Genomic DNA, 23336 nt, shown 5'->3' with positions numbered 1-23336 from the left:
ATATGAAATAAAATAGGACATATTAAAATTTAAGATGATATTATTTAAGTTAAGAAAATATTTATATAGTTTATTTCAGTTTGTATACAAGAAATAAAATATATTGTTTACCATCGGCTTGATGATTTCATCTCTGTTAGCGTTACCCAGGGAGTAATTCCCTCATATATTTGCGTACCTAAATTTAAGGTATTTTATCAAATGGTTATTAGCATGCTTAATTAAATTCCTATTAAATGATCTAGTTTAGTTTGTAAATCCCTTCGCACATTTCTTAATTTTTGTATAACATTGATCATACGTTATAAATCATACTTGTTCAGCCCCGTCACATAATTTATTAAATTACAGTGGTACCTCGGCTTACGAGCAGGATTTGCTCGGAAAATTTGTATTGGGATACGAGCGTTGCCTCAGGATACGAGGGTGCTGATACACATACAGGCCGACCTAGCATGTGGTGGCACGGCGATCGCCACTCAGTTTACCAGAGCCTCGTGCCCAGTCACTATCCCGCCTGAATTCTTCACAAGGATTTACCATTTCTTTTTGGATTTTTTGCTATTTGAGCATAAAATTTGTTATTATATATCTCGCCATGGGTCCCAAGAAAGCCAGTGGTAAGGTTCAACCTAAGAAAATAGTTGTGATTAGAGGCAGTAGAGGATGTCCCTTCTTCATTAAGAAAATGTGTAAAGTATGGGAAGAACTGCAAAGTTTTGTTGAAAAAAACTCACTCAGATAAAGCTGTAGCAGGTTGTAGCATTAACCTTTTAAATGACAATGTGATGTCTTATTGCTCAATCTCGTGCGGCTAGAATTGCCGCTAATCCCTCTAAGAAGAAGTTGCGAACTGGACACCAATTGCTGGAGATCCGTCGACTAGTTAATAGGCCAGAGTCTCGTTCGTTATCGGAATTAACCAGACAAATTAACCAGACAAGTGTTAAAATGTAGGGAAAAACAAGTGTCTTTAGACAGACTCTTAGTAAGACAAGCAGGTCCTAGTGGTATGCAGGCAAAACGTGCCAGAGTGTGCACACCAGTGAGGTCCTCACTGCCTGATGTTATAATGGAAGGGGACTCCCCTTCCAAACAATAACACCTCTCCTCCTCACCATCTTCCATATACCAACAGCAGTCATCAGCAAGGGTAAGTAATAACTTGAACATACTTTTGTAGTGTAGATTTCGATGAATTAGGTATAAAATTTAGTTTGAAGTGAGGTTTTTGGGTAGTCAGGAATGGATCAATTCATTTCCCATTATTTCTCATGGGGAAATTAGCTTCGGTTTACAAGTTTTTGGGTAACAAGCCGTTTCTAGGAACTGATTAAACTCTTAAACCGAGGTACCCCTGTACCTGGACTTTTTTTTATTTATTTATATATACAAGAGTTGTTACATTTTAGTACAGCCACTAGTACCTGTAGTATTTCGGGCAGGTCCTTATTCCTATATTCCCTGGAATACGACCCCCACGAAAAATTGTTTAACAACCAGATACCCATTTTACTGTCGAGTTAAACAGAGGCTACAGTTAAGGATTTGCCCCCAGTAAATACTTCCCGGCCAGGATACAAACCCAGGACAAAGCCCTCGCGAAAAGCCAGGTGAGCGTCTTAACCACAACCACGAAGACTATAAGGAAACCTAACCTACCTACCCGAGGATAACCTAACCTACCCGAGGACCTCACGAATAGTACATTGGGGATCACATCAAGTTTGCTTGTTAGTACATCAGTTTTAGGTCTTAAGGGGATTTATACCAGAAAATTTATATTACATATTATTCGAGAGGCTTGGTTTCGTTTTTTCCATTCATCTGGTCCATTCAGTGTTATAGCTTTTTTTTATCTCTTTATCTTGATGGTCTCTGCAACTTTTTGAGATTTCAATATGCTTATCTAAGATGATATTTTGAAATGCATTGAAGGGGGGAGGGCAATCTTTCAAACTAACGATTCTATTTGGTACTAACGATTTTGGTACGGCTTGTTTCCTTATGCACATTGAGATTAAACAGAGAATACTTGGAAGAGGTATATGTGTTGTACAGATGAAATAAAAAAAATGTGATTCATACATGTACTCACCTAGTTGTGCTTGTGGGGGTTGAGCTCTGGCTCTTTGAACCTGCCTCTCAACTGTCAATCAACTAAATTTTTTTCCATACACACATCCCCAGGAAGCAGCCCATAGCAGCCGTCTAACTCCCAGGTACTTATTTACTTCTAGGTGAACAGGGGCACCTGGGTGAAAGAAAATTGGCCTATTTGTTTTTGCCTCCACCGGGGATCGAACCTGGACCCTTAGAACTATGAACCTCGAGCGCTGTCAACTCAGCCTTCAGACCCCTGTGCAAGACCCCGCATGTTGGGATAATTAACGTGAAAATAGTCCATGCACTTTTGTGATTTACCACATTTTCAAGTTCAGGGAAACAGTTTCGTCTACACACACATCGATTCTTCTGTCTATAAACTCGGTAACCTCTTGTCAACACAAGTCAGCAAAATCAAAACATATTGCACTGGGAATAATAAAAACCCTAATTCTAATTCTAAATCTCTTTACTGAAACATCAATTTGTACTAGTGATGGGGACTGAACCACCCGGTCACACACACTATGTTTCACAGTGCATATGAGCGCAATTGGTGACAAAAGGTGAGCTTTCATGTTCAAAATTAAGGTGACCTAAAATGCAGTACACCATTAAGGGACTTGTTAACATGCATCTCTTCAGCTTTAAAAGTGTAATCAGTTGAATGGTACAAGGATAGAAAAGGAGAGAAATATTATTTTAATCTGTGGGATGGAGAGAAGGATACAACAGGAGACGAACATTACTGTAATCGATGGGATGGTGAGGATAGAACAGAAGGAGAGGAATATTAATGTACACAAACAAGTATATTAATAGGTAATATTTAGGTAGAAAACAATTATACAAAGGCAGATAATAAGTACTGGAGAATAATAGACATGTAGCAAGACATACAGTACAGTGCCTAACTGATTTAAGGATCTCTGATTTAATAACTCACAGAGTTTAGCAAGTAGGGTATAGCCCCTATAAACGTCATTCAATTGAGTGGATAATGTACACAGCAAGAACTAGAGAGACAGCTGAAATGATCAGGTATATTAATGTTTCCTCTTAGTTTGTTTCACAGACGGTGAACAACCAGATACACCTTCATCTTCGTTCTTCACAGCCTGGAGCTGCTGCCGCCTCTCCCGCAGCTCGTCCACCACGAACCCATCACAGTACGTACATGTGGAACTCATAGTACCCTCAAAATCTGTATAAAAAAGTATAAGAATTCTTAATTATAAAGTTTGAACTTACATGCACTCACCATCTTAATCTCAGAATATATACAGCAAAATATGTTATATTTATGTGTCTAATAAAAGGTTTTCCTGAAGACCTTCTCAAGGCAATGAATGGTTTTGAGTGGTACACACTCCCAACTAAATTTCAATACAGTACCAGCAAACCTAAACTGAAAAAGCCTTGATAATAAAGAGAGGGAGGCTGATCACCAGCCACCCATCTGCCTGCCCAAATTCACCCACGCTGCCCGCCCAAATAGCCGCCCACACACACCACCCACCCAAATAGCCGCCCACACACACCACCCGCCCAAATAGCCGCCCACACACACCACCCGCCCAAATAGCCGCCCATCCGCCTGCCCAAACCCACCCACCCACCCTGCCTACCCGCCAGTCAGCCACCAATCCATCCAAGATGATGTGATTGAGGTTCAAAGATAAACATTCCAGATTTTCAAGCTAGTGAAGAATGGTTGGAAAGATTTAAGAATAGACATAATATTAAGAATAGGAAAATTGCCGGAATATCATTAAGCAGCTGAAACCAACACAGCAGCAGCAAGCACCAGCAAAGCTGATGCAAACATCTAGAACATCGTGTGTGGAGTGTACACTTAGAACAAGTGTTAAATTAAGTATATAGTGTTAAAGTGTTAAAATTAAAGGTGCAGTAATTTTAGAGTACAATAGCTTTTATGAACTGTATTGTAGTACTGTACTCGACATACAGCAGAACTACATAATCAATACAGTGCTAACTGCATAATATAGTATTGCAAGTATTTACTGTACTGTATTCACAACTCTATGAGAATTAAAGATGGACATACTACAACAACAAGGTAAATAAAACTATAGCACAGTATCTTTTAGTAGAGTAGTAATATACAGTATAGGTACAATATATATGATAATGCATTTTTATTGAGTACTGTACAAGAAAAAAAACACCGACGCAAACGCCTCCTGAAGGCATCACCTGTTGCAACGAATCCACCCCCGCAACGAACTGGGGTTGGTCCCATATAGTGCGTCGAATCGCGGTTGTACTTTACACTCATACACATATACACACACATCTTAGAGGACACAGGTGGAAATTAACTGCTCTAATGAGTCATAGAGACGTTAGAAATAAATTTTTCAGTGTCAGAGTAGTAGACAAATGGAATTCATTAGGAAGTGATGTGGTGGAGGCTGACTCCATACACAGCTTCAAGTGTAGATATGATAGAGCCCAGTAGGCTCAGGAACCTGTACACCTGTTGATTGACAGTTGAGAGACGGGACCAAAGAGCCAGAGCTCAACTCCCGCAAGCACAATTAGGTGAGTACAAGTAGGAGTGACGAAAAGTAAATATGTACTAAGACACTGTGCTGGCTTAAATTTGAGAATCAAAATATGTGATCCAGGGAATAACATAAATACAATAATTCACACAACATATGTTTAGTGCTGATAGTTAAAACGGGCCATGATAGTCTTACATGCAGCATCCTTATGGGTGAATACCCTGCACCGAGGGCAGAATATTGTTGGCTTCGTCAGCAGGAGACTCCGGCAACAACGAGGGAGTGTGTGGCCTGGGAAAAATGCAAAAATATTTGATGAAATGTGAATATATTTGGATTCATAATTGAATTGTCTATGTGGAGTGTAAATGTGTTATTTCTTTCTTTATTTATTTATTTATAAACAAGAAGGTACATTGGGTTTATTAGAGTACAGAGACTTGAAGTTTTATATTCTTGTAAAGCCACATTATACTGAGAAAGATGTAGAAGTGAGATGTGTAGTGGGGAATACCAGAGATATGCAACATTATACACATAGAGATGTGTAACAGTGTACAATACAAGACCCAGAGGTGCAACAATTTACAAACATCCCTCCCAGAAACTACAGTCATCCAAATGGTATCCTACCCAAACAGGCCAGAGGGAGCTCAGACTAATCTAGCTACCAGGTCAGCTAACACGATTAGAGCAGTGTAAGGGTTAAGGAGCACCAAGGTAGAAGACCTCCCAATCAGTATGAGACTTACTGAGCTCCCTTCACCGCTCATGTTTACAAACAGACTCTTGAAACTCGGAGTGACATCCTCGATGTAGTGTTGGTTATCTTCTTGAGGTTATCTTGAGATGATTTTGGGGCTTAGTGTCCCTGTGGCCTGGTCCTCAACCAGGCCTCCTTTTTGTTACATGTCCCCAGGAAGCAGCCCATAACAGCTGTCTAACTCCCAGGTACCTATTTACTGCTAGGTCAACAGGAGCATCAGAGTAAAAGAAACTCTCTCCATTTGTTCCCACCTACACTGGGGATCAAACCCCGAAACCTCAGGACTACGAATCCCGAGCTCTGTCTACCCAGCTGTCAGTCTCCTTACTGGTGGTGGTGGTCATTCCGCTTTTTGGAATCAGAAGTGTCCCATAACCCATAAATGCAGCCGATTACACGATCAAGAATCCTGGGTTTGATCCACGGCCAAGACAAGAAAAAGTTGGGCATGATTCCTTTTCACCTAGTGCCTCTGTTCACCTACCTGTATATAGTAAAGAGACAGGTTTCATTCCAATGGCCTACAGAAACTTCTATAAGCCAAAGAAGTACAAGTTTGCTACCCCTGACAACACAATACATATCCATAACATGGTTAAGGAATTCTCTTAAAAGTTGATTATTCTCATAAGCTTCTATTTTGGGTGCAAGATCCTTGGAGCCATCTTCATCCTTGATCCACTTCAGTGACCCTTCAGATCCTCTTTATTCTTGATCCAACTCAATTATTCACCAGGTCATCTTTATCCATAATCTTCTCAGTGATCAAATTATTCATTCAGGTCATCCTTATCCACAATCTACTCCAGCAATCTTTCTGGTTATCTTTACACATGATCCACCCAAATGATCCACTATGTCATTTTTTTTTCCACGAACCACCCACAATGATCTTTCGGAAGAGATGTAACTAATAAAAAGGCTACACGAGACAAATATCACACGAACGTAACAGGCACTTACCATTGCGGCACTTGCCATGTGTGAGAAAGTCCAGCTGAATGGGTTCCTGGCACACCAAACACACTTCCTGGTCCACATGCCCCAGCTTTTTTGCGAACACCTGTCGTGCACACACAAAATTGACAGGGAAGAATTCATGAGAACGGCAGATTCAAGAACAAGAGGTCATATAGTTCAAACTCATGGTCCCAAGGGGTGTCCCAGAGGGGGTGTCCCTGAGGGGTCCCAAACCCCTCAAGCACACGCATTATCAACTACAGTGCCATGGGGAAAGGGGGAGGGGAGTATGAGAATCTTAACCAGAAGTATCACATGACTTACATGAAGTTTGGAAGGCACCACCATCTAGGCATTTTTTGGTTATCCTAGCTTTAATATCATCAGGAGGCAACAATAAAGCAGCCAAAATTGTATGGTCACAATTTAAGTCTTTAATAATGCATTATATACACAATATTTTGTTACTCGGCAGAAAGTCAACCAATATACAGTGGTACCTCGGATTACAAACGTCCCTGGTTACGAGTTTTTCGGGTTACGAGCAGGATTTGCTCGGAAAATTTGGATCGGGACACAAGCGTTGCATCGGGATATGGTGTTGATACACGTACAGGCTGACTTAGCATGTGGTGGCAAGGTAATCGTGCCTCAGTTTACCAGAGCCTCGTGCCCAGTGATTATCCCACCTGAATTCTTCACAAGGATTTACAGTTTTTTGTTGGATTTTTGGCCATTTGAGCATAAAGTTGTTATTATTATTATATATCTTGCCATGGGTCCCAAGAAAGCCAGTGGTAAGGTTCAACCTAAGAAAATAGTTGTGAGTAGAGGCAGTAGAGGATGTCCCTTCCTCATTAAGAAAATGTGTGAAGTATGGGAAGAACTGCAAAGTTTTGTTGAAAAAACTCGCCCAGATAAAGCTGTAGCAGGACGTTGCATTGACCTTTTAAATGACAATGTGATGTCTTACTACAGACAAGTGTTGCAAAGAAGGGAAAAACAATCTTCAATGGATCGTTTCGTTGTGAGAAAATCAAGCAGTGAGCCACAACCAGGACCTAGTGGTATGCAGGCAAAACGTGTCACTCCAGAAATTATTTTACTGCCTGATGTTATAATGGAAGGGGACTCCCCCTTCCAAACAGTAACGCCTCTCCTCACCATCTTCCATATGCCAACAGCAGTCATCAACAAGGGTAAGTAATAACTTGAACATACTTTTGATATGTAGATTTGGATGAATTAGGTATAACATTTAGGTTTAAGTGAGGTTTTTGGGTAGTCAGGAACGAATTAATTCATTTCCCATTATTTCTTATGGGAAAATTAGCTTCGGTTTACGAGTTTTTGGGTTACGAGCCGTCTCCAGGAACGGATTAAACTCTTAAACCGAGGTACCCCCTGTATATACATTATTTATTGGAGAGGATAAACCATTCTAAACATGTGGCAATAGAGATCAAGTAAACATCCCTTATCAATAAATGAGCAATGCATGATGACAGAGTCACAGTCTTCACACAATATTCTATGCAAGACAGACTCTTGTAAATTCATTAGGCTACTGCTTGTAGATTTGCATTTTCACAAATCAAATGTACAGGACCTTTAATTTTAGATCATTTGATAAATGTTCATATTTTGTGAAAACCAAGTTTAACTTGACACATGCAAGGGATTAAGAGCATTTTTTGTATTTCAAACCATGACTAGGGGTTCATAAAGACTGATAATTAACATGCCTGGTGAAACTGCAAGCAAGAGTTGATACCCTACCTTAGCTCATCTGAAGCCTGCTCCTAAAGACATATTTACTTCAAGAGAATATGCTTTGAAACTATCACAAAGGGAACTATTATATATGAAAGTTGTTGAGTGGCACTGTAATTGCCACTCTCCCCCTTTTTCTAAATATATGGCCAGACTAGTTGCAAAGTTTGATGATCAAAGTGGAGAAAAGTTCAGTAAGAGTATGGCAACCTAGCAGTGCACAGAGTGAACCCTGACCAATGGATCACGAAGCACCCTATGGGTCTGTTCTATGAAAGCTTTAATTAACCTGTGGGATGTGCAAGGGAAAGGTTTATTGGGCATTATCTCTATGTTCAAAGAAAAACAAATATTCTAAATCAGTTTTTAATCCTTCTATATAGGTAAAACAAAATGCCCTGAGCATAGGAGAAACATCTTAAAAATAGTAAGCCACTTTTCCAGATGGCGGATGTTTACTGGTTCCCAAATACCAATGGGGAACCTGAGTAAACTACGAAAGGTTTAAATGTTGCAAAGTGCCTAAGACATCTTAAAATGATATGCAAACCATGGGTTGATTTAAAGATGATATGTGCATTTCAAGGATTAATTCTGTAACACTACAAAGTTTTGTATCAGCTAAATACTGTAGCCAATAACAATTTTAAATAATAATTCTTATAATTGATCAACTTTGAAATTTATTTTTATGGAACTTCACCCTTTGCCTCCCATAAATACAAGAAAAACTAGTTGATACTAACCTCAGCTATTTCTTTATTGTCATCTCTTCCATTCTTCATAATCCACTCACACATAAGAGAAAACGAAAGCAAGATGCTCCTCTGCTGCTGCGAGACATCGTCTGTGATGAACCGGTTGAGCATCTGCATGATCCAGTGCTCTAAGATTGATGTTTGTAGCATGGGCTCCACCTCATCCTGTGAAAGAATTGGAGACAGTCAATGTCAACTACAGATGCCTTTTGTATTATTATTATTATTATTTTCATCCAAATTGTGTATTATACTGTATGCGGTATCAAAGTCCCAGGTGCACATACGAATGACGCTCAAGACTTATGAGAGAGAAAAGCTCTTCATTCGAACAGTAGATGACGAATAGAGGAATGTGTGAGATCAAAGGGGTGAGGAGTGTGTAATGATCAGAGAGGTGAGAAGTTTGTGATGATCAGATGAGTGAGGAGCATGTGCTGATTGAAGGGGAAGGGAGGGAATTATCAGGGGGGGGGGGAAAGCGCCAAGCCATTACGACTATATAGTATTGGGAAGGGGTCAGGATAAGGATTTGGGATGAGACGGGGGGGGTAAGGAGTGGTGGCCCAACTACTTGATGGACGGTAGGGGATTGAACGCCGACCTGCATGGGGCAAAACCATCACTCTGCCATCCAGCCCAAGTGGTTGGGCAATTATGAAGTAAGATATGAAAATGTTGCAAGAAGACAAGCAGTGAAAAACTCTGACTCCCTTTAACTGCTGAAAATATGGTAGGTGTGGTTATATCGACACATGATGACAACAATGGTTAAAAATGTGTTTGGAGATGTATAACATTACATTGGATTACTCAGAACTGTACATGATTACATAGGACTATAGGATTATGCAAAAAATTACTTACAATTATGAAAGATTTGCAGATAACAGGAGACCTAATGGAATATAACAAGGTAATCTATATATTATGATTCTCTCTCTCTCTCTCCCTATCTATATACACATTTATTAAAAACTAATCCAACTTGTGTTTAGTGTGTACTGCATTTCTATTTACTAAACCTAGCCAGTGGTAATTTATTCCAGTCTTCCAGGGGTTCTAATGCTTAATAACTATGGTTCAATGTCTCACAAACATATAACTCCATCCCAATAATGCAGGTTATGGCTCACCCATGTATGTGCATGTATAGATTGATGTTGCATGGTGACCTGTTGATCCTTCTGATGCTCTCCTTTTGCCTTGCTGCTTAACAGAGGCCTTATTGCATTTGTTGATCCTTCTGATACCCACTTCTTGCGCGCTGTTTACAACAGAGGCCTTATTGCATTTTCCGTGTTTTTGTGCCTGTTCGCTGACAAGGACTTTTGGCTTCCTCCTCTGTTTTTTGGAGAGTGATATTGAGATGTCATTCCTCAATACTGTACATGCGAGTCTCCTCCCGAGTCTTGCAAGGGGGCAGCTAGCTCCTGTCGGTGGCCCAGGTCTAATTGGGTCTTTGCAACACTGAACTTCTAAACCTCCTCCACTAGTTCTAGACCCCAATGTATTTGACTTGAAGCAGAAAAGGAACTGAAAGAGCCGAGGTTCCTGCTGCCTATGAGATTTTGCTCAGAGGCACTGGTTACAGCATGGAACCGTCAACCCTTGTCCCTATCCTACACGTGGAAGGAACTGCTTTTACGTTTTCACAAAATGTAAAAGCAATTTTGTCAATGGATTTACCAGCTTATTTTTGAGATTTGATCTGGGATGTAGCTCTGGGTTGAGTTTACATAGCTGATCTTGTTGCCATTGTGTCTGAAGATGTTCAGTTAGAGGCATTCCTTGGTTTCACTGTTCCCTCTTAACTCTTCTAGGGCTTTGGTGTCCAGTCACGACACATTGATCATGGGTGTGCAGAGTAACCGCAATTAATATGGAATCAAGTTGAAGCCCTTTTCACATATACCTTTATGAGCAGCTAGACTGGAAGCAAGTCTAGCTGCTGATGAAGTCGTAAGTCTTTACCAGCAGCTAGACTTGCTAGCGAGAATTAGAAAAACAGCTAGAAGTCGAAAAATGAAGTCTTCAAAGTTCATTTTTACAGTTTTATTTGGTTTGATGCCAAGAGATGCATTTCATTATCAAGTGTTAACATGGTCAAAAGCCGAGTTCGAATGATTACAAATTTTCTAGTTGCATGATTTATACCCAAGAATGAGGTGAAGGGGATGAGGTGAAGGTGACATGGTGAAGGGGATGAAGTGAAGGTGAAGCACCTCACTTACAGGCCCATTGTATCTTGTCAATCGCCTGTTTGCATGATGGCTGGGGCAGTATGTTGTGTGTTCCGTCATGTTCTGAAAGTTGGCAGACTGTAATTTAGTGTTAGTTGGCTATTGATAAATGACTTGGTTTCTTCGATGTATAATGCCTCACCCATGTCCAGTCTTCTGTTGTCGCTGTATCTGTTGATGATTTTGGTGTTGTTTGTGAGTATATCTCTGGTGATGCTCTGGTGATGTATGGAGACTATATGTTTCATAAGGAACATAATAGTCTCTATACATAACTATACTTGACTCTGCCTTTGACCATATTTGACTGCCTTTGACCATATTTGACTCTGCCTTTGACCATATTTGACTCTGCCTTTGACCATACTTGACTCTGCCTTTGACCATACTTGACTCTGCCTTTGACCATACTTGACTCTGCCTTTGACCATACTTGACTCTGCCTTTGACCATACTTGACTCTGTCTTTGACCATACTTGACTCTGTCTTTGACCATACTTGACTCTGTCTTTGACCATACTTGACTCTGTCTTTGACCATACTTGACTCTGTCTTTGACCATACTTGACTCTGTCTTTGACCATACTTGACTCTGTCTTTGACCATACTTGACTCTGTCTTTGACCATACTTGACTCTGCCTTTGACCATACTTGACTCTGCCTTTGACCATACTTGACTCTGCCTTTGACCATACTTGACTCTGCCTTTGACCATACTTGACTCTACCTTTGACCATACATTCCTTATCCTTAAATTGTCTATATCTATCCAAGATATAGACAATGTCTCGACACTAATTGATTTGAACCTGACGGCCATCTTGGCGGCCATATTGGAGAAAATCTCCACTATACCAGAATCGCGTACCCAACCTAGAAATCTTCCCTAGACATCAAAGAAACATTTAATGACGAGAACAGCTGGATACGCTTCTGTGCCACGGTTACCCTCTCTGTGGCTCCTAGTCTAATATATTATTGATCCTCGTGGCTTTCGATACATTTTATTTTCCAGGTGCAACGTGATGTAAGACCTGTACATAGCTTAGCAGTGTAAGGGTTAATATATATAGAAAATGGTTGCAGTCAGTGTGAGGAAACTTCCACAGAATCCAGTTTACCAATGTTGCAAGCGTTGCCTCGTCTGTGATCCCAACACTCCTGGACATCTTGGCCAGCCAGTAGTTTGCCTTGAGCAGCTGGAGAGGTTGATCAGGGATCTCACTGGATTGCATTGGTATCACCGGTGACACTCCCTCCTTGCATGATGTAATTCTAGCAAAAATGAAAATACAATTACAACATAGTAACAAATTTTATGTTCCATTCTACTTTAATTACTGTACAAAATTTGAATGTCTAATTTGCCATGTAGATTAACGCACCAGAAATGACAAGAGCGCTTTTTGCTATACAGTGCAAATTGAGAACAGCAAAATATCTAATCCTTTCCCAGCAAAACGAGGGATTGTATACCACCCAGGAGGCGGCTCCAATCATTGAATGCTAGCCAGGAGGCATCTCAAATCATTGTTTGCTAGCTGACCTGCTTGATGGGGTTCTGGGAGTTTTTCTACTATCCAAGCCTGGCCCAAGGCCAGGCTTGACTTGTGAAAGTTTGGTCCACCAGGCTGTTGCTTGGAGTGGCCCGCAGGCCCACATACCCACCACAGCCCGGTTGGTCTGGCACTCTTTGAAGAAAACTGTCTAGTTTTCTCTTGAAGATGTCCACAATTGTTCCGACAATATTTCTTATGCTTGCTGGGAAGATGTTGAATAACCGTGGACCTCTGATGTTTATACAGTGTTCTCTGATTGTGCCTATGGCACCCCTGCAGAAATAGCCAGGAGGCAGCTCAAACTATTGTATGCTAGCCAGGAGGTGGCTTAAATCATTGTATGCTAGCCAGGGAGGAGGCTCAAATCCTTGTATGCTAGCCAGAAGGAGGCTCAAATAATTGTATGCTAGCAAGGAGGCTCAAATCATTGTATGCTAGCCAGGAGGAGGGTTCAAATCATTATATGCTAGCCAGGAGGAGGCTCAAATCATTGTATGCTAGCCAGAAGGAGGCTCAAATCTCATACCACGATCTTGAATCAGCTGCAAATCCAAACTCACAATAACCAAGATACACATCAGAAACTCAGTCCCAACCTTGCACTAGGAACAACAAGAAGTCCTGCCTGGCTTGTACTAAAGCTAAACAGTACTGGAAAACCTTGGAAAAAAAGAGGGGGGGGGGGGCAAATTTGAACAAAATACAGGGTTTTGGTAATCCTCCAATGGAATATTGGGGTGTAGCAGAGGAAGTAAGTTCAAACTGAGAAGGAGAATACAGCATCTACCCCTCCCGGAGAACCAGGCCCATCCTCAGAAACACCAGACCACCTAGATCCTTCCACACACACAGACACAGAAGGTCCAGGATTAGTCTCTAAGCCCCCAACTCAAAGCCTGGGCCAGAGAGGGAGGAGGAGAACCACTTGCCGAAACCTCTGCTTCTCCCATCACACACACACTAAAGCTGCCTTCCACATACACAAAGCAGGAACAAAAGAATATAGATAGATGTCTGTCACTTTGAACAACTTCATCACTTAACCACTGTGATTCGCCGAGTTTATTGTGAAATTTCCCCTGTGCGCATGAAATCAAGTGTTCCAAAAAAATTATTATTTATTTGTAAAATGATAAATTCCCTTCCCCTGAACATGTCTATGTAAAAATAAATACCAAATTCCACTTACTTTGGTCGTGAGGACATGAACAAGGTGAGCTGTGACGTCATCAGGGGCTGGTCGCCCGTGCGTGAAGCTCCCAGACACGGTCGTGCGGGCCATTCCAGCAACGCGTGTTGCCATAAATTTATTTTCAATTATTTGTTCTATGTATTTCCAATGCGGTTTCATTTGTTTTTTATTGGATATGATGCACGTTTGTGTCCTTTACAATATGTATACGGTAGAACATTCATAATGTTCCATGGAACTGTGATTCATGTGTCAGTAATGTGTCGAAAATAAATGTTTATTATAGCAATATTACTTGTTAAAAATTCACTAAAATTACAGTATGTACAGTTTCACACACTATTTACACAGTAACACGCTATATTACACACTCTTCGGAAGTACGTCGGAAATGAGTACAGTAATAATCAACGAAGTAGCCCATGGTACACAGCTTGACTTCGCTCTCATTGCACCAGGTACAGACACATTTTCGCTAACTGTTTCTTCGTTCTGTGTGCTTACAAATAACGCACTCACGTACACCCTTGGCTTTAGTACTTGTAGGTGGTATGTAGCCAAGCTTGTAAAGCATAAGGTAGTATTGAAACGATTATAGGAAAAGATCAATTTGTAAGGTAGTCTTGAAAAGATCAGTTTGTAAGGTCCCACACAGGAAGAGATTCAGCTACCCACAAAGAATGTCCGTCAATCTGGAAGAGATTCAGGCAGTCTGGAAAAGATTCAGCTAATGTTGAAAATATTTATGGAAAACACCACCATGGAAGCCACTAACACTGTTCATCTATGCTACATGTATCAAATCACTGTATCATCACTGAACGCAGAAAATAATTCAGCTACGTATCATCTATATAAATTGTAGATGGCATAGGTGGGCAAGGGTGGCGCTCAGAGCTACAACTGGATATGCTCACTGTATCATCCTCATAGGTGCTGTATCACTTGCATCCGACCTTTGTGTTAGGTCCTTATTGCGCCTAGCTTCACAAATATCATGACCCTTATGTTCTTCAAACAATAAGGTTTGAATTTCACCGACAGAGCGCGATCTTTCAACACCGCGTCGGACTGGTGTTTGGGAGCCAGAGGCACGTGTGCCACCCATGATTGCTCACTCAGTACTAACCCAGCCAGCAGCTCTATGGCATTCTGGTAATTTTTTCTAAGATGGCTGCCTCTCACTGGAGGTCCTAAGAGTCCATTTCATACACAATCAACCTCACACACATTTTGAATGGGTACAAAAAAATCTAAAAAGAGTTTTCTCAGTTGGCGCAGTTTCCACACCGACCTAGTTTTCTCGGTTGGCGCAGTCCAGTGGTTAAACTGGCATGAACTCTGTGCAGCCTGCTCTCTTTTATGACAAGGAAATTAAGAATATGTTCTGTGAACCCAGCCATGTGGATTGTAAATAGGCTGCTTACCCATTTGTACTGTTTGACAATTTTTACGTGCTGGGTGCCCTATGGTGGCTGGATTTCCAGCTTCTTCTATTGGTAGCTCCTAAACCTCCCTTGTTTAGAGTCTGTGCAGCTATCAATTTAGCTGAAACTAAAGGGTGAATGTCTGAAGTCCTCCCCACACTGAGATTGTGCTCAGTTTTTTTTTTTTTTTTTTTTTTTTTTATTTATTTTTTTTTTTTTTTTTTTATTATTTTCTACCACAGACGTGGCCACACATTTACAATGCTAACCAGCATATATACATTTTCTTCTGTCCTCCATGGACAGGGATAGAGAAGTGTTAAACATACAGTTCAAGGGTTTATTGAACACTCAACCACAGAAGGTGATTCGGTGCTTTTAAAATGCTAAGCTAACCTACATACGTAAATACAAAGATACACAGATTTACGTACGCCCTACATAAAGTATTAGATGTGTCTTTTACATAGTGTCATTAATGTACATTCACAAAGGTGAAATGTAATTCTGATCAGCTTCCATATTTGCTTTATACCCATACATATACATACACACACACACATACACATACATATATACACACATACATGCATTCACATACATTTGTCTCATTTACCCTGACAGGGTGAGGTAGCTGATAAAGAAACTAGTGTGCAATTAAGCACTTAATCACTGAAGGTGCTTTTACAAGCTCAGGTTATATAGTTACATCACATACATACATTGTATGATTGATACATTGTGCTCAGTGTTGAAGATACCATCTCGAACCTTTCAGCTTACCTATTCTTTGCTTGGGTAAACTGTTTTCCCTTCCCAAGTGTCTGGTACTTCTCTAAGTTGGTTGAGATGTAGCTCTAGGACGAATTTAAATACAGTAATATAATTGGCCATTTATTATACCAGCGAGGATGAGGGTAACTGACCACAGGACTTGATGGTGGTGGCTGCCTGATTCTCTTTTGATCCTTCATGGGATTTAGTGTTCTTCATGGTTCTTTGGTGAAGGAATCTTCCTTCGGGTTTGGTCAGTGCTGTACTCACCTTTCAAGTTTGAGTTTGATACCTCCACCCAGGGGTTCAGTTCTTCTTCTCACATCTGGGAGAGGATTACCTGTTGACAATTTTGAGAGTTGTTCTACTCCTGTAGCCTGGTCCATAGCCAATCTTCCCTGGTAATTGCCTGGTTTATAAGGCTCTTTGTCTTCGTAGCCCAAAGGCTACAAAGTCTTTGTAGCCCTTTGTAACCCCATAATCAAGCTAATCTGGCAAGTTCAGCAGAAGCTTATCAAGCTTCCTCTTGAAACCTTCCACTAATCTTCTGCCAACATTGATACCTGCTTCATCCTATGAAGTATGATGATAGCCATTTCTAATAGTTGTTAGCAGGAAACTGACAAGTCATAGGTCTCAGGTGTTTACTCTAGTTTCTAATTGTACATGTGGCACAACAACTTTTGACTGGACATATTTGAAATTTGCCACCCTCTCTCACTCCAGTATGTTGAAATTGTGCGGGCTTGGGACATGAGCCGTTAGTACTGGTAGTTTCCATATGTATGTTATGAGACATCGCTCTCTACTTCCCTCGTCTCCCTTCGAAGGAGTGCTGCTTGAGTGCTTTGAATTGGTCTCAGGATTTTAAGCCCTTTGCTGATTCTATATAGGTAGAATAGGACCTAGAAACACTGGTAAATTTTACCAGCTCTGCAAGCAAGTTTGCCTTGATAGGGAATGCGAGGGAGTGAACAATATTCCATAAGAGATAGCAATAGGTTCTCCCAATTATACCATTCTTCTGGCCTGGGCCAACAAGATCTTCTGTTGTCCCAGCACACTTCAACTTTCTTATGTCATTCGTTTCGTTCCTCCGACATTTTCTGGATGCAGAATCAGGTCCTTTCCTCTTCTCGGCCAGCTGGAAACACAGTTACCAGAAGGGAAGTGACACTTTTTTCTTCTGGCTTTAGTTCAGTACTGGAAGACTTCTTCAGGTCGAAAAAGTACTACTCCAATGTACAATGTGGCACTGACTGAGGATTCTCTTCACTTCCATAACTAAGCCCTGAAGGGTAGTCTTCCCTTCAGGTAGTACATTTTAGTACAGGTAGTACGGCCTTGCTTACTAATCGCCCACAGGATGAGTATGGGGTTTAGTACCGCCCACAGGATGGGTATGGAGTCCAGTCCACTACCATCCATAGTATGGGTATGGGGGGTCCACTCTACTACCAACCACAGGATGGGTTAGGGGTCCATTACTAATGTAATGTTTTGCCAGCTTTATTTGCCTGAATTTACCTAAGGGGCCACCAACTCTAGTGACTTCGACAAGGACAGGAAGCCAATGCCTTGTTAAAGGTCCCCTATTTTTCATACTTTCCATCGTGCCTCTAAGATCTTAAAGAGCTCAAATTTCAAATTGAGTGTTAGGCATCTCAAGAGATCCTTACAGAGCTTTATAAGGAATTGGTCTACCAGGAGATCAACTTTTTACTTAAAGCTCTACCTCTACGGCTGCCAAGACATTGTCTGCATGCAATTTTTGCACCTAATTTATTTTCTACTACAGACGTGGCCATACTTTTATACAATGCAAGACGGAATATATACATTTTCATCAGCTTTTCTGCATTGAGCCACTTCCAGAACTCTGCTTGACACTATCATAACTAATGCAGTTAATCTGAGTAATTATCCATAGACAATAATCAGAGGTGTGATTATTAGTACAGTAGTTGAAACTTCCATCAGCAGTGTAAGAGAGTAGCAGTTGTATCATGATTAATATTCCTGCCCTGCCATGCCCTACTCTTGCCCTGCCATGCCCTACTCTTGCCCTGCCATGCCCTACTCTTGCCCTGCCATGCCCTACTCTTGCCCTGCCATGCCCTACTCTTGCCCTGCCATGCCCTACTCTTGTCCTGCCATGCCCTACTCTTGCCCTGCCATGCCCTACTCTTGCCCTGCCATGCTCTACTCTTGCCCTGCCATGCCCTACTCTTGCCCTGTCATGCCCTACTCTTGCCCTGCCATGCTCTACTCTTGCCCTGCCATGCCCTACTCTTGCCCTGCCATGCCCTACTCTTGCCCTGCCATGCCCTACTCTTGCCCTGCCATGCCCTACTCTTGCCCTGCCATGCTCTACTCTTGCCCTGCCATGCCCTACTCTTGCCCTGCCATGCCCTACTCTTGCCCTGCCATGCCCTACTCTTGCCCTGCCATGCTCTACTCTTGCCCTGCCATGCCCTACTCTTGCCCTGTCATGCCCTACTCTTGCCCTGCCATGCCCTACTCTTGCCCTGCCATGCTCTACTCTTGCCCTGCCATGCCCTACTCTTGCCCTGCCATGCCCTACTCTTGCCCTGCCCTGCCCTACTCTTGCCTTGCCCTGCCTTGCTCTACCTTGGCTGGCCCTGGACTACCCTTGCCCTGCCTTGCCCTACTTTGGCCTGCCCTGGACTACCCTTGCCCTGCCTTGCCCTACCTTGCCCTACCCTTTGCCCTGCCCTACCCTACCCTTTGCTCTGCCCTGCCCTACTCTTGCCCTACCTTGGTCTACTGTTTGCTCTGCCATGGCCTACCCTTGCCCTTCCCTTTGCTCTGCCCTACCCTACTCTTGCCCTACCTTGGCCAACCCATTGCTCTGTCATGGCCTACCCTTGCCCTAACCTTGGCCTGCCCTTGCCCTGCCTTGAGCTACTTTGGCCTGCCATGGCCTACCCTAATCAACAGATACATAGAAAGCGTGGACGTCTGTGAGCCACTACCTTTTCGTAGCACATTGCATTTTGTCCGTTGGTTACTATAACAATGATTTTGTCGAGAGGATGGGTTGTGAGCCTGGGGAGACCAGTGATGTGAGTTCCATCTCATGACCTCAGTATTTACATGACTACCTGAGGGCCACCATCTATCTAGTGGCCAAGACAAGGACAGGAAGCCACCAGCTTGTCAAAGATCCCCTCCATTTTTTTCTGATAATGTTTTCTTATTGGATTTTGAACTCCAAAAATATTCCATGTCTATGCATGGTATGATCACATTCTTTAGATTTTAAATAAATTTATACAAATTTGGGGTGACAATTTGATATTCCAACATTATAAACAAGTCCTTGCAAGTGATATGAGAAGCCATCTCTGCAAATCATCAAGAAACAAGCACTAAATCAAAGTAACAAATCCACGTTGATTATAATTATGTAAACAATTTACAGATACAAGCAGACTTAGCACTGAAAAGTGGATACTTGGAGTGGTGGGAAGGCATCCACCATCCTAGAAGGAGAATGTGGAGGAGAAATTGAGAAGTGCGAGTGGTGGGAAGGCATCCACCATCCTAGAAGGAGAATGTGGAGGAGAAATTGAGAAGTGCGAGTGGTGGGAAGGCCTGCATCATCTTGGAATGAGAATGTGGAGAAGAAACGAGAACCTGAGAAGTGAGAGTGGTAGGAATATCTACACCATCCTGGAAGTAGAATGTGGAGGAGAAACTGAGAAGTAAGAGCTGTGGGAAGATTTTCTCAACTGGGGTTCTGCAAGAAATAGTAATAAAATAGGCTAAAATACATATGCAAATGTATATTTTCTGTCTTTTTGTGTTTAATTTGTATAATTTCAACCCTAGATAGTTGAAATGATCAAGAACGCAGACAAACACCATCTTCCGTTCGTTGGCAATGAATTCTGTGCGTGCTTATCTAAGGTATGACCCAGAATTAATCCAAGGGTACAAAGATTGAGAAATGCTGGTCTACACCATCCTGGAAGAAGAATGTTCAGGATTCATTAAGAAATGAGAGAAGTGGGAAGGCCTCCAACATCCTGGATGGAGATTAAGAAGTAACTGAGACGGTTTCCATGAAAACACCAACAGAATTCTTGAACCGTAATAGCAGCAGCAGTGGATACCATAGGATGGTGAGAATGCTATCAAACCACGACCACCATTTGCAAGACGAGGTACGAGAGGCAATTAGACATCAGGGATACACAACACACACACACATGTAACACCCTTAAACAGTTATGAACAAGTTCAGTACAGTGATAAACAAGTTCAAGACAGTAATAAACACATTCAATACAAACCTTAAACTCTCCAGCACATCTGCGTTAGAATGAAGTGGCCGCTCGCTTTCCAAAACGTATCGAGCAAGCTTGGCTGAACACCCCACTTGATATATGCTAATCTGCGTTGGTTCCCTCACCACTAGGTGGTCATATGCCACACTCACTCTGGAAATAAACAAAACCTCATCAGTTAGAAACATAAATACTGTATTTACAAACTCCTACAGTGGCACCCACAGAGGTCTGAACAACCATATTTAATATCTGGCCAGACAATTTTGATTATGGCTATTCTGTCATACTAACCTGATTGAAATGGATATGTAAGCCTGACAGCTATTCCATGCAATAGCCTCTTAGATCAAGTAATCCCAAGACAAGTCTAGCCCGAGGCCAGGCTCGGGGGAGCAGAAGAATGCTTTGCGTATTAGCGGTTATATATAAATTACGTTGTAAACCTACAAATATTCCACTGTTGATCAGGCCAGCAACCAGGGGGCCTAGTCAGAGACCGGACTGCCAAGACATAGATCCTCGGAATCATCAACAGGTATCAAAATCATCATCAACAGGTATCAAAATTATTATTATTATTAACTCTGAGAAGGAACTCACAGTGATGACATTAAAACTTTCTGCAGTGCATTTCTCTGTCATTTCCCAAGAACCAAAACCAAATTGCCATGCTTGAAGTCCTGGGGCACAGTACATGTACATTGCTCAGTCATTATGCATGAATTTAAGTACAAATGTACGTGGTCCTGGCTGTGTCAATAATATTACGTACCACTGCTGAGAAAATTTTGAGTCTGTATGATGGCATCAAACTGCATCCCTGAACTAATAATTAATTCATCTTGTGGACAGGCAGCCTGCATTCATACATAAGTTAGGCTCATATCAAGGTCTTCCCCAAGGTCAAACTACTGACCCTCCCCAGAATGCAACCACACAACAGTTGACTAACTCCTGGGTGCCTATTTACTGCTTTGTGAACTCTATTTACTGCCTCAGGTGATAAAAAAAATGTGCCCGATCATTTCTGTCCCTCCTGGGGGGGGGGGGGGGGGGTTCCCAATGGTGAGCCAAGAATCGAACCCAACTGATGGCAATCATAGTCCATTTACTGGACCATGAGTGGTCTGGGCTACTACTGCTGCTGCTTCAGCAGCTCTGGGGAGCTATGGTAAGAGAGCCAGCCCAGGAGGATAAAGAGATCTATGCCTGAAATGCTGTACATATTAGTGGCTTTACATAATATACAATTTCTGTACCTATTAATTAACCATTCTAACATGCTCATTTGAATATTTTGTAAATAAAATTATTATACAGTAGTTATAAATATAATTATTACTTGAAAATGGCTTAAAGAGAACATTACTTTAAAAAAAAACACAGAGAACATTATTAGAGACCAAGATCAAACATAATTTTTATAATACTGGGAGATTAACATTTTAAAAACGACAGTGATTTTGGCTTATATACTGTATATGTGTAAGACAATATTAATACTGTACACATTATAAGATATCCAGCCTATATACAGACAGTATATAGGACCACAGTTTAAAATATAATATATATCTCTAAATGCAAATCAAGAAAAAAGATGTCAGTTAATACGAACGATTCAAAAATTCCCCATAAAGTTTGGTTGGGGGAAGTCATTAGCCCGGTGTACGCAACTCCCTCAGACCGAAAAATAGCTCCGTGCTCCTTCAGAGAGACTTCTCCTTCTGGAGATATGCTAACCACCAGGTGCTGCAAGGTGCCGTCCTTTACTGACACGTAGACATTCTTGTTTTTCAAAACGACCAAACCTGTAAGACAAAAATAACATTGTAATTTTGCCATACAGTATATTCAACTCACCCTCCTGAAATGAGTATATCAACATTTATAGTAATTATTTGGTCAAAAGTACCAATATGATGGACTATCAATAATTCCCTTTTGTACTTTTCATTTTATTGTCCAGGAAAATAAAGCTAACATACAAACTTAAATACTCCAAGGCCTAGTATAGCAGATTAGGCCTAAGATAGCTTGCCTTAAGTCTAGGATTGCTATGAGAGGTTAGGCTAGGTTTTATATTTATGTTGCCATTAAATGTCCCCCAGTTGGCCCAATGCAATAACACAAAGGTCAACTTTTTTCTGGTGGTTCATCCCTACATATTGGTGCTTTCCACACAATACTTACGATAAGTACTTTCTTTTTAGGAGGATTGGCTGGTATATTTAAATATGTATAGTATAAAATTACAAACTGCTGCATGGATTTCATCGCCTTTGCTAAAAATTACATTTATATAAACTATTTTTGGTTTCAAGAGCATGATTTAAAGAGATTTTCTGTAGGGAGCCCCTGCGGCTCCCTGGAGCTTATCAGGCTAATGTATGTTATATTAGACCGGGACATTAGCTAAGGAGTTCAGACCTACCAGGGACCAGCGCCAGAACCTGGCCCCTTCAGAAAGGTTTCAGGGAGCAATGGCCCTGGAAACCATGTCCCCCCTTGTGGTTGGGGTTTTCCTTATCTGCCATCGACCAGGGTTAGGCATCCAGAAAGGTAGGCATAACAAAACAAACCCCATATGGTAAAAAACTAAAACAAAAAAACGAACAGAGAGGTAGAAACTCTCTACAATCCCAAGGAAACAAGCAAACAAGCAAACATTACACTTTACTGCTGCACCGATCGTCTGTGCAGCCCTCCCCACCCCGAGAGGAGGAGGGGGAGCCCTGGACCTACCGCACTGGCTGCCTAGCATCAGTTCGTAAGCTAATGTCAACCGGAATAGACGCTTCTCTGGCCTCAGTTTCCCAGGCGGTGTTTGCCATGTGTCGAGTTCACTGCCGTGTGTTGTGTTGTGCGGTAGCCAGGAGTACCTCATCAGTGCTGGGGCTGCATGCGCTTAGGGGCTTCCTTCCCT

General features: G+C 41.6%; 1 protein-coding gene across 1 annotated transcript in view; it reads right to left on the bottom strand.

The window, feature by feature from the left end:
* Window positions 1–2557: 2557 nt before the first annotated feature.
* Window positions 2558–23336, bottom strand: part of LOC138372949 (general transcription factor 3C polypeptide 4-like) — a 40258-nt gene continuing 19479 nt past the window's right edge. The window contains exons 7-13 of the mRNA XM_069338838.1: window positions 22029–22221; window positions 20414–20560; window positions 12264–12417; window positions 8886–9062; window positions 6370–6469; window positions 4836–4931; window positions 2558–3310 (exon numbers count right to left, since the gene is read on the bottom strand). Coding sequence (XP_069194939.1) covers window positions 3153–3310; window positions 4836–4931; window positions 6370–6469; window positions 8886–9062; window positions 12264–12417; window positions 20414–20560; window positions 22029–22221 — 1025 coding nt within the window. The 3' untranslated portion in view covers window positions 2558–3152. The remainder of the gene's footprint in view (window positions 3311–4835; window positions 4932–6369; window positions 6470–8885; window positions 9063–12263; window positions 12418–20413; window positions 20561–22028; window positions 22222–23336) is intronic.

The sequence above is a fragment of the Procambarus clarkii genome, chromosome 5 (assembly GCF_040958095.1).
Source record: "Procambarus clarkii isolate CNS0578487 chromosome 5, FALCON_Pclarkii_2.0, whole genome shotgun sequence".
In the NCBI taxonomy this organism is placed as follows: Eukaryota; Metazoa; Arthropoda; class Malacostraca; order Decapoda; family Cambaridae; genus Procambarus; species Procambarus clarkii.
This window is presented reverse-complemented; position numbering and strand designations above follow the sequence as displayed.